This window comes from Ictidomys tridecemlineatus, chromosome 9, assembly GCF_052094955.1.
Source record: "Ictidomys tridecemlineatus isolate mIctTri1 chromosome 9, mIctTri1.hap1, whole genome shotgun sequence".
Classification (NCBI taxonomy): domain Eukaryota; kingdom Metazoa; phylum Chordata; class Mammalia; order Rodentia; family Sciuridae; genus Ictidomys; species Ictidomys tridecemlineatus.
The window spans coordinates 127,215,631-127,230,737 of NC_135485.1; the positions used below are offsets into that span (position 1 = coordinate 127,215,631).

Below are 15,107 nucleotides of genomic sequence, written 5' to 3' on the forward strand. Positions count from 1 at the left end.
GAAGAGAAATGATGTAGGGTATGATGGATAGGAAGGATAACTTCTACTGTTCGATGGCACAGTGGGGTAATGGTTGACAACATTTAATTATATATTTAAGAAGTAGTAGAGAGGATTCTGAATGTTTCCAAGACAAAGAAATGGTGATGGATATAGATAACTGGATTTGATCATCACACATTACATGGGTGTATTGAAACATCACACCACACCCCAGAAACAAGTACAATTAGTATGTATCAATTTAAAATAAAAGTTTTTTTTAAATGGAGGACTTCTGGCTTATTTTTCATGATCAGTTTTGACACATCCTGAAATGTCGCCTATTATGCTTCTGAATTTTCTTTTAGATTCCTGTGCATCTGCTGAGCCCCTCAGAAGGTGTTCTAGAAAGGCAGCATTTAGCTTTGTCCATAAAGCCTAATGTTTCCACCCCAACTGAAACTATGGCGTGGCCACAGACATTCGTTTTTTCTGTATCAAGCCCAGAGACAAACCTCCCAGCCTGAAGTGATACGTGAACGAGAGACATCAGTTGGCAAAAGGTACTGCTCTGAGCCCATGTGTCCAGGCAACCCGTCCATCAGAGAAGCCAACCTTTCTTCTCCGTTTATTTATCTGTATTTGGTTTTGGGGCTCTTCTGTCATTTGATCTCACGAATGACAACAAGTATAGGGTAAGAAAATCCTGCTTACCAGATGTTCTGAGGCAACGTGAAGACAGAGCGTAGATGCTATTTTGGAGAGAAGTCTCTGCATTATACACATTGTCCATTAGAATATGTGACTTCTTTTCTAAATAAGGAACTAAAGACACACTTGGGGGTGGGAGGTGGCTGGGGTGTCGATTTCTGGTGGAGCACTTCCCTAGCATGTGTGAAGTCCCAGGTTTGATCCCCAACATAGCATACACACACACACACACACACACACACACACACACACACACACACACACACACGGCTGTTGGATTTAGTGGAGAAGGGAAAAGGCAAGGTTTTTCATCTTTAAATAGTCTTCAAAAACATGTGCTAGGAGACATTTGGAAAAGTTTGTCTTTTGAGGCCTCTGGAAGAGTAACAGTACAGTCACTTGAGTTAATGGCAGAGCCTCTGCCATCAGACTGGATCCACATGTTCTTTCTGCACACTGTGTGACCTTGAGAAAATGACTTAAGCACTCTGTGCTTCAGTTTCTTCATTTAAAAATGCATGCAACAGGATCACTTGGGTTCACCTGGCTTGGGTAAACACTAAGTTTCAGATAATGTTATTCTCATTTTAAATATTGCTAGACAAATCATTTTTTTAAAGGTGGCACGTTTTTCCTTTATTAGTTTGGGAAATGCTTCTCTGTGTAATAGCTAGAATGTTCTTATCAAATCATGTCACTCATTTTTACATAACCTCCCCTCATCAAATTTCTATCTCCTTCAGAGAAAAAAAATCAAGGTTTTAAAGATACCTAGATATAGAGATAGATAGGGTGATCATTTTTTCCTGCTTTATCCAGGATAGTCTCAGTTTATGCCTGTTTCCCAGATGTTATTATTTACAGTATCTCTTTCTGTCTCAAAAGAGTCCTGGTTTGGATAGTAAATTATATAGTGACCCTGATAGGAGGCTCCATGGGATGTGCCTCGCCCCGACTCTTGCCCTACCCTCACATCCCTGTGGCCTCATCTTGCTATTCCTTCAACTCTCTAGACACACTCCTGCCTCAGGGCCTTTGTACTTGCTGTTTTCTCTAACTTGAATGCTCTCACCTTAGATAGGTGGCATGGTTTGCTCCATTATCTTAACATTTATAACTGTCACCTTTTAAGTTTAGCTGTCACTTTGTTTTGAGACTTTCTATAATGTCATTTAACAATGGAAGGCTAATGTCTCCCTTCTCTATCATCCTTTCCACTCCACTTTTCTCCTTAGCACTTATCTCACACACTGTGTATTTAGTTACTCATTTATCTTCCTTTTTATCTTTCTCTTCTAGTAGAATGTAAGCTCTGTGACGGGGAAGGGTGTTTATCTGTTATTTCCCCAGGTATTTATTGTAAGAATAAATGAAGAAAATGTAAGGAAAAATCTAATGTGACTGAGTAACCAGATGACTAATTATTTGCCATCTCCACTGCCTTCTCATATAAACTTGATTTAAAATAATAGAATTTCCAGGCTTAGGGCCAGTATCATGAGAAGTATAATTTCACTTGCTTCCAGTATTGGTATTAGTTTCCAAGTAAGTTGCTTGAAAAGTTAGAATGTCAAAGAGACATCTAAATTTGCACAAATATTTGTGCAAATAATAGTAAGGTTTTCTGAGGGCATATTTGATTTTGGGTTGGTGAGTCTAAGAACATTAGTTGCCTCAAATCTTCCAAATTTAAGTGAACACTTCAGAGCATGTGGGTTCATATTATTTTTGATGTTCACATGTAAACATAAGCCTATCAAAAATGAACACTGAATTACACGTTCAGTTTTGCCATTGACTTTAACCTCAACCATTAACGTTTTAGCTTAAATCAGTTTTCCCAACAGCTAGACCTAGCTAAAAATAAAATCGAAGCTATAGAAAGTAATAATTCTAACTCCCAAGAGGATGCAGCAGATCCAGAAGGCAGTGGTAGAATTTCTGGCAATACGTGAGACTTATTTTGATGGAATTTCTTAGAACATTCCATCTTTAACCACTCTAGTCGTAATATCAACTTCAGACACCACATTGGATTTCTTCATTCGTCTTAGTTTGCACAATCTCTTTCAACTGTTTACATTTTATATAATAATTAAGCAACTCATAAGATTATACTGTAGAAATACTTTGGAATAACATAGCCAGAACATCTGTTTTCATTGATCACAATGCTGGAATCATAACATTTACACACACACACTCACACACACACACACACACATCTACACACATACACCTGCAAGCACACACACACCACATGCACACATAATGTGGATCATGTGAAAATTCTTTTCTCAAACCTTAAACTTTTCTGCATTTTTAAACCACTTTAAATTTGGAATATGGTGAACTCCTCTAGCGAGCTGAACTCTTTGATGGAGGAATCACTGGCTATCGATCTGTCCACATCCGGACGCCTTACTGGTAAGAACAGGACCTGGACCCATCTCTCTCTCCTGTGCTCTGGGAACAATCCTGCAGCTACGGAGGGTTTCCATCCCCCACCCCATTACACGGGAATAGCTGTGCTGTGAGCCAAATACTGAGGGTAGCCGAGTGGCCTCACATGAGAGTAATTACTTCACATGACCATGAGAGAAAGCAACGAGGTTCCCAGACACAGGAAACGAAAAGTCAGAAGGGGAGGTACAGCTGGATAGGGTTCTGAAGTCTTTCCAGACAGCAACTTCCTCATAGCAAACAGAAAATTGGCTAATAAATTTATCACTCTGTCATTTTATATGAACGTTTATTCTTAAATAAGCTAGTTAGCAGAATGGATTTTTGCAATGTGCCTAGCTAGGTCTTAGCAATGCCACAGAGATCAACCTATCTTCTTTTTCTCTAAAGTGCAAATAAAATCTTTTGTGTTATGCATGTTCGTTATATTTCAGGTCACTTGTAGTTTCACTATATCAATTGAAACCACAATTAGGACTAAGCCTAAAGAATTACTATTGCACAGAAATCTTGGAAGGAGACTCTTCGACTGGTTATGTTTGCATCCCCAAGGAAGGAGGAAATCAGTTGAAAGCACAAGGCCTGAACCCTAGGAAAAGAACTCCTGTTCTCCAGGGACAAAGGGAAGGAGAAAGTCATCCTGCTGCTATGTGCTGCTCTGTTTCTTATAAGTTTCTCAGATTAATAAACCCCAAGACATTCTGATTTATAATGGGAAGAAAGTAGGAATTCAATAAATTTAATAAGCAAGTCTGCTTTTAGGTCTGGAACTGCAATGGGAAGAAAAATCATTCTAAGAGAGGTCACTACAGTGTGCTTTCTTTTTTTCCTTGTCATCAACCAGTTTTTAAGCTGGGCCCAGAAGGCACAATGATAAACGGGAATGATGGCTGCCTGCCTCAAGGACCTTGCAGACAAGCAGAGCAGCTGGCAAGAGCAACAGAGCAGGGTTGATTTCTATCCTAGGGTTAAGAGAGGTGTCGTGGGAGCTTTAAGGGGGAGGCAGTAACCCAGGGTGGATCATGGATACTTGCCAAAGAGATGCTTCAACGGAGATCCAAAGGATCAAGTGCAGTAAACAGGGGCTACAGAGGAAAGTGATTGAGAGGGAAGGCTCATCCTGATATCCTCAGACAGGCCAGGTTAGCTGGGGGAGACAGAAGTCGAGGAAGAGCACGGAGAGACAGGGGCTGGAGAGGAGGCAGAGTCAAAATTACCTGATGGGAAAACGTCTATCAGGAATACAGTGCACCAGCAAGGGACAGGGATCTCAACCAAGGGAATGCTGCTTTATAGCTAATTTTATGATCCTACCCCTACAACTGGAGTGCATGAGAAGGATCTGTTTTTCATTGCTTGATGACTCAGTAAAATATACTTATCACATGTGCAATCTGGTGGGCAATTTGATTAACTTGGAAAATTGTACATGCAGACCACAGGTAGTACCTTCTGCCTCGTCTCTCAAGTGAAACCCTTTGACCCAAGTGTGGTGATGATGATGATGATGATGATGATGATCATCATCATCATCATCATGCTAATTTGAAGCTCTTAGAGAACACTGATTAGAAATTTTATAATAAAGGCCCTGATCAAATTAAGTCACAACAACAAGCATTATTAAACGTCTATGTTTGAGATATCCAGTCTCTAAGACATGGCAATTGATTTCGGAGACACAAATTGCCTTGGGGATTTGATGTGTCAAGAAACAACTTTGTACGGATGCCCCTAAAGATGGATTCCCGTGGCATAAGATGTCAAAGGCTGTGTCATTATTGAGAAAACTGGCTCTGCGGGAAGGCCTCTTGGCTTCCACATTGCTCAGATCCTCTGCCAGAGAAACACATTGGGAGTCTTTTCATTGCAAAACATTCCTAGTAATTTCATACAGAAATTGTAATTGTTTTTTATTTTTTTATTGTTGTCCTCAATAAAAGATGGTTGCTTGGAATGGGACAGAATTAGTAATCCATAGAGAGTGTTCCTGGATGCTGCCCCCGTGGGTCCCACAGATCTGCTTTGCAGTCCATGTTAAGTGGAGACATGGCTTACCTACACCATCATCTACAACATACCAGAAGTTCCTCTGATAAGTCATCGCCCCAGCTTCATGATCCTTCCCAGGCCTATCATTCTCATCCTTTTAACCCTGTTAAAAAAATCTCCAATTTTCTCCCATTCTTGTTCTTGCTTAAGAGACAAGGTAGAGTGGCTTATGGGAATTTCTGTAGAAACATGGGAGTGAGCTGTAATCCTGAAATTGTATGGGCCAGGCCTTGGCCACACACACTTTTAGGGCTTCTACTCTCTTACAAATTATGACTCATCTCCTTATGGACAAGAATTCTGTCTTTTTTTTAGTTGTCGATGGACCTTTATTTTTATTTTTTTAATATGTGGTGCTGAGAATCGAACCCAGGGCCTTATATGTGCTAGGCAAGTGCTCTACCACTGAGCCACAACCCCAGCCCACACATTCTGTATTTCTAATCAATATTGCCATTTATTAATGGGGTATTATTTCTGACCTCCACATACAGAGACAATATTTTAATTTATTTTGCCTTTCTAAAAATGCAAACATTTCATGTATAGATTAATGTACTTGGCCACGGTTTTGCATTTCTTGAGATTTTAGGATATCAGATATTGATTTCCTGACAAATGGAAGCCATCTCCCTTTTGGGCTGTAGGTGTGGGTGTATGAGAGTCGGCTGGCTCCTTTCCTCCCTCCCCGCTGTTGTTGTCTTCTTTTGCAATTAGTGATATTATCTGTTCTTCTGAACAACTAACAATTAGAGTCACCCTTTGATCAACATAGTGATAGCATTTTCATCAGCATGACCACTTTGCAAGGCCTTTGTTTGAAAATTAAGAACACAACTGGCATCATTTGCTTTCTTTGGTTCCTTTTGCTTTACAGCTTATTTTCTCAGATGTTTTCTTTTGTAACCAGGTTGTGTGTGTGAGCAGGGCGTGTGGGTGTGTGTAAGCAGGGGCCAGAGGAGTTGTCTTCATTACTGTTTATTTCTTCTTGATGCCACATATGTAGCAGCAGACCTAACTCTTTTCTCAATGTAAGGTCTGACATGCCTTGCAGCTGTAATCTGTGAGCACATGTAACCTCTGAGAATGTGATCTAGGGAAGGAATGTTCCGAAGGGGTGGTGATGGCATTCCAACACGAGCTGAGCATGCACACTGGGAGTTGAAGTGGGGAAAGCCTGGCTGGAGGGTGGGGGGCCTTGACTGCTCAGCATAGGGGTCAGTGGGGGTGCAGAGAGAGGACCTGGGCGTTTCTGAGGAAGCAATGGCAACTGACTAAGTAGAGCAGAGTTCGGGAGAGGTTGGGGGAAGTACCTCTGAAGATATGGAAACCAATGAAGAAACTTCTGGAAATTCAGGTGTGGAGTGACCGAGGACCATCCAGAGCCACCTAGCCCTGCTGCAGGGGCTAATCACCGATCAGAAACAGCCCAGCATCGGGTACTTGCTGAACTGCTTTTCAGTTATTAATTCCATCCCACTGATCTACGGAGCAGTTTCAGGACAATCTCTATCTAAGCCAGAGAAAGGGAATACACTGCTTAAATATAAAGAACAGTTTATCCCAAAGGCTGAATGTTCTCTCTGATATGTGAATGCTAACACCCCAACAAGCAGGGAGGACGGAAGAAGAAGTTCATTGGATTAGACAACAGGGAAGGAAGGGAAGGGAGGGGGGATGGGACTGGGAAAGACAGTAGAATGAATCGAACATCACTTTCCTATCTTCATGCATGAATACAGGACAGTGAAACTCCACATCATGTACATCCTCAAAATGGGATCTAATTAGAATAAGTTATACTCCATGTGTGTATAATATGTCAGAATACACTCTACTGTCCTCTATATCTAAAAACAACAAATTAAAAAGAAAACAGGTAGGGTCTAGTGGAGGAGCTTATGCTTTTATGAGGAATGAATGTTTTCCTTGTGGGAAGCATTTGTGTTCTTGGGAAGTCCTGAGAGAGTGGATTGTTATAAAGTTGGGCCAACCCACTTGCGGGGCCCCTTCTGCATGTGTCCCTTCACATTTCCCCACATGTTGATACACAGAGGGAGTTGGGGAGGCTCTTCAGAAGCAGAACAGATGTGGCAGTCCGATCTTGGACTTCCAACCTCCAAAACGGTGAGCTAAATGAATCTCTTTTCTTTATTAAAAAAAAAAAGTTTATCACCCCATGTCCTTTGTCTTGTAACATGACTAAAGCTGACTCAGCTATTCTAGCCTGCCCTGAGACACAATCTTCATGTTACTTCCAACTCTGACTCTGATATGACTCAATGCAGCGTTCTGTCTGGAGACACTTTAGTACTGAGTACAGAACTGATGAGATGTTAAACACAACAATATGTCTGTGGAAACTCATCTTTCTTATTCTTTTAACTTAATTCTTTTAGTAGTGGGAAAGCTAAAGAAGACTCATGCATCTATTCTTTCAGTAGAATTTTCTCCAAGTATGTGCATTATTTTCGTAGGTGCCTAACTGCGATGGTAAAGCAGGATGGACAGCTGCTACTTTTCCTGCAACACAGAGGTAGTGAACTTGACAGGGTTGGAGGAATTCAAAGGCCTGATATGTGATAGATCCCAAAGCATTGAATCTTCATGGCAGGGGGCAGCTGTGGAGAAGAGAAATGGAGGCTTGACCTCACATTTCCTGGAAAGATGTGTCTCAACCATCTTGGGCAGAAGTCAGCGCAATAGCAACATGTTATGGTCTCACAAACAAGGGAAGAGGATAACGGAAAGATGTAGAGATAATCTCTAAATACTGGCGCTCTTTTAGCTCACTTCAATACTCTCCTTTTTTCCTCTGGAAGAAAATCAAGATGACTAAAGAGTATTTTTTTTAATCTACAAGGTTTACTTTCTAAAATCAGTGTTGTTTAGATGATTCATATTCCTTGAGTTTTAGAAAAATAAGAATTACACAAGTGTACTCCTGTGATGTAAAAAATACCAACGTCAAACTGTTCACATTATTTAGAACTAGAATAAGTTACATTAAGTATTGAATTCCCAAGAGGGAAGAACCTTATGTTCAAATAAAGATGTGTGAATTTTTACCCATTGCTATATGAACATTAAAGTTTTATCTGGATTTTCATCAAATTTGAAATATTCCAGAAAACCTGACTTCAAATGTTGCTAGAGAATAGAATTAAGTTTTAGCCTGGTAATTGGCAATAGCCCCCCAAAGATAAGCAGGTTTCCCCCCCAGCATTTGCAGATGTTGATTTGCCAAGAAACTGCTGTGCACATGGTCACATCTACACAGTGTGCTTCAGAGTCAAGAGTAGCAGGGAGTTATTAATTCAGAGATGGTTAATTATTCTTTTCGAAAAAGTTAGGTTAATTGATTAGTGCATAAGTAGCAATTATCAATGTTTAAAAATTCCACACTGTGACCGAAGCATCCATTTTCAACTAATAGTCTTGTTAACATTTTAAAATCTATCATTAAAGAGAGATGTCCTGAGAAAGTCCAGGGTTGAGTACCCATGATATCTCATAAATGAAAAATTAAAAACTTTTAAAAAGAAAAAATAAAACTTCTGTAACATATGTTGAACATTTTAAGTCAATTATGCATTTTCAAGTTTGCATCACAGTTAAGTTCCAAAATCCTGTTTAAAGTTCAAATAGAAAGCACATGTATTCATGCTATTCTGTGGAAAAATATGGTATGTGTTTTTTTTTTTTTTTTGACTATTCATTGTCTAAATTCTCCAATTTTGCAAGCAAGTGTATGGTACAAATTTGAAAGGTGTTTATTCATAATGCTAAAAAAAATTTAGTTATTTTCATCTTTATTGAGTTTTCTCATGGACTAGTATAATTTCAGCAGAATTTAAGTGCATATATTGGAGATCAGCAGACTGCTCTTCTACTTGGAATTCAGTTGACAAAACTTCTTGTCATTTAAAGGAATATTTCATAACATTACTACCTAGAGTAATTTATTTCTATGAATAGCCCAAAGAAGGAAAAGAAAAAAAGAGAAAGAAGAGGGGAATAAAAAAAAAGCTGAGGAAAATTATTTCCCTATGTCTAGAATAAAGATATTTCATCAAATGTGGCACACATCATGCAATTTCACTTAAATTTTGGTTTATTTGGATCCTTATAACAATTTTTGCCTCACAACTACTATACCAAATATGGAAAATCTAATTTCTTTCGGTATTAGTTTGCTTTGGTGCTAAATAGTCTCTAAAGTAAATTGATCCCAGCCATGTATGGATACTTATCTTCTTCTCCCACCAAAGCACTAACTTTTCTTATTTATCTTTAAATCAGGGGTGGGAACACAGTAGGCACTCAATAAATGCACACTGAAAAAAATGAGGCCTATTTCAAATGGTTTTAGTTAGTAAAACTGCTCAACAAGGTCAGTCCTGGCCTGCTATCAAATGAACCACTTTATCTCCAAGTCACCCAGATAACTGAGAAAAGCCAGCATGACCTTTTGTTTCAATCATCAATACAGTCAAAAAAAAAAAAAAAAAGGTGCTTTTCATTTCAAGCTGTACTTTAGGTATCTAGATTCTGAACAGCATTGCATTAAAAGAATGTAATTGAAATTGAAGATCTATTTATTTTAAGTACTTTGAGGCTCTTAATCTCAGAAAAATCCAGTGATCTTCTCAAAAAATGTCCAACTGATAATTTAGCCCAGCACTAGCATGAGAATTCAATTCATGAAACAGCATGATTTTGAAGAGTCATCCCTGAGATACTGTTTTCTAATTTAATGCTTAAATTAGAAAATAAGTATAACATCTAGCAAATAATTAAATCTTAAAATGTCACCGAGTTTTAAAATAGCGGAAATAACTTTCAATAAAAACACAGAGCAAAATTCCAAAGGCCAGACACTCTTACTGTGGAATTAGAGCATGCGTTCAAACCTGCAAATACGTTTGTAGTTACTTCTTACCTTAAACACATTGATAGGGAGATCAATGACCACATAGATAAGGTCTCCAAGGGCAAGGCTAGCTATCAGTGCGTTGGGGCCATTCCTCATACACTTGTTCTGGTAAATGATCCTGAGCAGAGTTGCATTCCCCACCATTCCCACGATGAAAATAGTACAAGATATCACAGTGTTAATGTATTTGAAAGCGGAAGTAATTTTAGTCTGCTGTGGGCAATAGTTGTGCATTGAACCGTTGCTGGGGAGGGCCAAATTTGTGGGTCGATGGGTAGTCACCAGGGAGTTGACCTCTGTCCCCCGAAAAGTGGTAAAGTCATCCACATGATTGCTTAGATTTGTGCTGTATCTCTCAGGATTGTCACAGATCACACATCCAGCCAGTGCCAGCCAAAAGGATGCTCTGAGGCAAAACATTTCCATCTTGATGCAAATTTGAAGAAAAGTCTTAATGTATCGCTTTTACAACTCTATTTTTTTTCACCTGAAAAAAGAATGGAGAAAAATTATTCTTATGACAAAATCCAGCTGCCAAAATGATGGTAATTAATGATTATTTACTGCATTAATTAAAATGCAGAATATTTGGTAATTAGATAAGATAAATATGTCAGGTTGCCCCAGAGCAGAACAAAACTAAAAAGACCAAAAACCTCATAGGGCAAGATTTCTCCCTCTCCCACCCCCAACTGCATCTCATTTCTTCACATAGCTAAGCTATACTTATAACTAACTCATGATATGGATGAGGATATGACAATTTCCCTTCCAGTGGCAGTTGTATTTTTCTCCCCACCCAGATTGATGAAAATCTGACTTACAAAAACCTTCCAGAATCGAGATACACAATTTTATGTAAAACTGAAAGTGAAAACGCCTTATATATATTATAGATGTAGCATAAAATAAAACTATCAAATTCTGTAATTAAAAGTCCAGTATTCCAAAATGTGTCCTGTTTTGCACAGGGTAAATAATGAACACAGAACAAACAGAATGTGGTAGCCTTCTAAGACATTAAAAAATGTTGGATTTAAAACCAGAACCCTGGTCACCACCACCGATACGTTTAACAACCTCAGTTTCAATTTAAAAAATTATGTAATTGAGAGTGACAAAATATTTATTTTGGAAACCTTGACTGATGTGTAAAGTCTTCATCTCACAACAGGAGGTTTTTGTTATTTCATACATTAGAAATTATCATCACGATGTTTGTCAATGAGTGCAATAGGAGTAATGGACCTTTGCAGGCTGGTCAGGCTGTTGGATTTTCTAAGGGATATCTGTCCCTATGCTCTTTAAGACCTCCTATGTGTATTATGTGTCAGTCACTGTGCCGAATACATCGTTTGTGCAATGCCACTGAATCCATACCATGGTCCTGTGAAGCAGATGTACACTCCATCAGGGAGACAGGGAAATGGAGGCTTGGAAGACAGGCCTCTGGTCACAGGTAGTGGCTCCAAGGCTACATTCCTAAGGTAGGTGAGTCTAACTCTGAGTCTGAGTTCTTAACCACTAGACCATCCTGTCTCTCATTCTCATGCTTTATTTGTACCTAGAGTGTTTAAAGGAAGTCTCCAGTGTGTAGATGAAGCAACAGACTAGGGGTGCTTAGACATTTCAAAAGACCTCTTGCCCCCTAGCAAAGAGCAACTGATTCCTCTTTACCCAGCTAGTTGCGCTTTCTCTGTTAATCCTTGGGAAAACAACGGAAGTTGGTGGTGCCAGAATTATCAATCAAAAGTAATAAAAATGGCCCCTCTCTTTTCGATATTTTGTAAATTTCCTGTTCCATGGGCTTTTATTAATCTTTAAATGAAAGCCATAACCTCATTTATCTCATGGTGTGTGTTGTGCATCTATGACATACACACTCAGGTTCTAATGTAATTTTTAAAACTTGTTCCTTTTCGAGAGATTGTTCAAGATTGCTCATGGCCACTTTTAGGAATTTCGACAGTTATCACAGGAAATCACAAAGCTTATGTTTAGTCACCCTAGCTATAAAATAAGATAGAGTCAAGTTGTAGAGAAGGGTTAACACCAAATTGCAAGCATTGAATACTTTGCTTTCCCCCAGGAACCTAAAATAATACATGTATTAACTATATGTGTACCTATTATCTGACTTGAGCTTTACAACTGTGATAGGTAGAAGCAATGTCTCATTTTACTTGAGAGACACTCTTAAAGAAGTGAAGTGACTATGTCAACCAAGAAGTGGCAAATGGCTATAATATCTCCCAATTTGTTTATAGACTTAACTTACTTTGAGTAGATGATAAAAAATACCATTTTTTTTCAAAACTAGGGATATTCTGTGTACCTGCCAGTTTTTTTTTTTTTTTAACCAGGGTGTAGTGTGTTTAATTAGTTTGCAGTTTTTTTCCTGCTTCTTATAGTTTGGAGTATCTGACCAAATATCAGTAACCTACAAATGCAGTCATTTCCATCCTGAAGTAGAAAGCAGGATCCTAAGAACAAAGCTTATAGCCCTCCTCCTCTTTGGATTATGGAGAGTAGTGGAAAGAAATTTTTTAACATCTCGTGCTGCCTAGTGACTAGTCTCTCAGTTTTCCAATTGGAATGGAATATTCAGTAATAGTTTTCATAGAAATGAAAGACAAAGGCCTTTTCCAGAAATGGAATGGCTCCTCTCCAGTAGAGTCAGCAAGGAAGATGTTTCATGAGCTGACCTGGCTATCACAGGCATCTTGCCACTCATCAAAGTCCCTCTAGTGCTTTGAACATCAACGCACCAGTTTGATTGGTCAGCTGATTATGGCACGAGTTAACAAGGTCAAGGCTGGGGGTTCTTATCATTAAAACCATCTTCTTTCCTTCCAACAATGACACTACCCTAGAAATAATTTCTGATGACATTTCTGTCAGCTCTCCACACACATTAAGCTGCAGAGTTAAGGAACATTTGTCAAAGGCATGTGGATACCATATTGTCATTGAGTAAAAAAAATGCCAAACTAAATGAAAGAATCCTTTCAAATGCATGCTATTCCAAGGATGGGTCTGGAGCTTACTTTCATGTATCTGAGAGAAGCTGGGCTTTGAATCAACAGCCATAACCATCAGTCACAGCTCTATTAAGTATCTTAGTTTCAAACCTAAAGGACATGGTCAATAGATTCAGCATTCTTCCTATTTGGGGTTGAAGAGTTTTCTGGAGTGCACAGGATATTATTAAGGAAGAAGACTGAATTCTCATGATTACACTTTAACCATTTAACCTATCGGACACTCAGGATCAAAGTTCACCTGTATAAGTAGTAATTTGGAAATTCCAACCTTACCAAAATGGCACAAGTTTAGAGCAGGCAATTTACATGACAGGATTGCCAAGGTGTTTCTCAATTCGCTGACACTTAAAACAGAAGAGGTGGTGGTGAGGAATCATGAACAAGGACAAGTAGGGACAAAAATCAACTGGGAACTTTTGAGAAATTTTCTGTGGCTTTGCTCTCTGGGTAAGAAATTAGCCACATTGCCTGGCTTTAATGTTTCCACCCCAGCTCTATCAGGGGAAAGTCATTAGGAGGGTGTAAACAGAGGCTGATTATCTAAAAACAGTCCTTGTTTTCCGCATGTGAAAGGCAACAAGTGGCCTTTAAAGGACAACACAGAACAAAACTCTCAGACCTGGGACAGGCAGGTTTGCAAAGCTGCACTGGGGGTTTTCTCAAAACACAACAGTGTCTTGCACGGGTGCCCTTGGCTACTCTCAGGCTGTGTGGGGAGAACCAGAAGTGAGCTAACAAGTATGCTTTGGAGCAAGCGACCAGGGCATGTGTGCAAAGTTGCGGCACGCCGGCGGAAAGGGGGACACCCAGGGAGAACCCTTTGGCTTCCTTTTTACCAAGAATCCAAATCTCTTCTGGAGAGGCAAAGTGCTTTAGATCAGTTCTCCAAACTCCAAACGTTCACTCGGCGCACCCCTCCCAGGAGGGCGCCCGTTTCACCGGGCGTCTCAGGCAGGTGGGTGCCAGCCTCAAGCTGCCAGGTGGACCGGCCAGTACGCTCCCCGCTCCTCCCCACTGAGCGACCCAACCGTCTCCACGTCCCCGCCCCAGCCTCGATCCCCAGAAGGAAAGCCTAGCACCGACCGTGGAGCTCGGCGGGCGCCCCTGCAGGGTTCGCGCAGCGCCTGGGCCAGAGGAAGCCGGAGCCCGCGAGGGTGGATGGCGCGGAGGGTGGGTGGCCGGTGTCCCGGGCTGCGGCGCGCCGGCGGCCCCAGCTGCAGGGCTGTCTTGGCGGCGGAAAACTTATCCGGTGGGGCAGGGCTTCTCTGGGGGAGGTCTCGCCGAGCCTCCAGCCTCTGGCGATGAGCCGGTGGGAAGGATGAAGCCTCCCTGCCTCCTCTCCACGATCGCCAGACCAGACCAGAGGGATGACTGTACGCGCGCGCAAGGACTCGCAGGAAAAAGAAAACTCCGAAGGAAGGAACACGCCTCCAGCCTGTCCTCCCCTTCTCCCAAAGCTCCCAGCCCTTCTCCACTGCGGGACCGCAAGAGCGTCCTCCAGCCCTCACCAAACTGCACTGAGCTGCCGCCCCCTTCCAGGCCCCGAAGGGCAGGAGACTTTTAACTATTTCCTTCCTGAAGTGAAGCTGGGGGTGGGTGGAGGAGCCCGGGGAGGGCTTAACAGACAAGCCCGGGATAATGAAAGGCCTGGCCAGAAACTCGGCCAGCCCCTTGGTCAGTGAGTGCAGGCGCTTTGATCTGGGATGCAGCAACTCCACTTTGCTTGTGGGCTCCTTCTTTAGTGCAGAGGAAGTTAAGAAGCTCAACTGCAAGGCAGGTTACTAGATCCAGTAAAGACTGCTTGCATTTTGTCCCTTGAAGCCAGCACCCTAAGACTGCAGACCTCTAGCCCAGGGCGAAGAAGAGCCCAGGAGTCAGTGAAAACTCTCACTCCAAAGGACGAGGATGCAGATCCTATA

The 15,107-nt window shown here is 40.9% G+C and overlaps 1 protein-coding gene across 1 annotated transcript in view; it reads right to left on the bottom strand.

Annotated features, from left to right (window-relative positions):
* The window catches only part of Ednra (endothelin receptor type A), a 55,835-nt gene extending 41,121 nt beyond the window's left edge, over nucleotides 1-14,714 (bottom strand). The window contains exons 1-2 of the mRNA XM_005327538.4: nucleotides 14,272-14,714; nucleotides 10,151-10,631 (exon numbers count right to left, since the gene is read on the bottom strand). Coding sequence (XP_005327595.1) covers nucleotides 10,151-10,570 — 420 coding nt within the window. The 5' untranslated portion in view covers nucleotides 10,571-10,631; nucleotides 14,272-14,714. The remainder of the gene's footprint in view (nucleotides 1-10,150; nucleotides 10,632-14,271) is intronic.
* Between the last annotated feature and the right edge of the window lie 393 nt (nucleotides 14,715-15,107).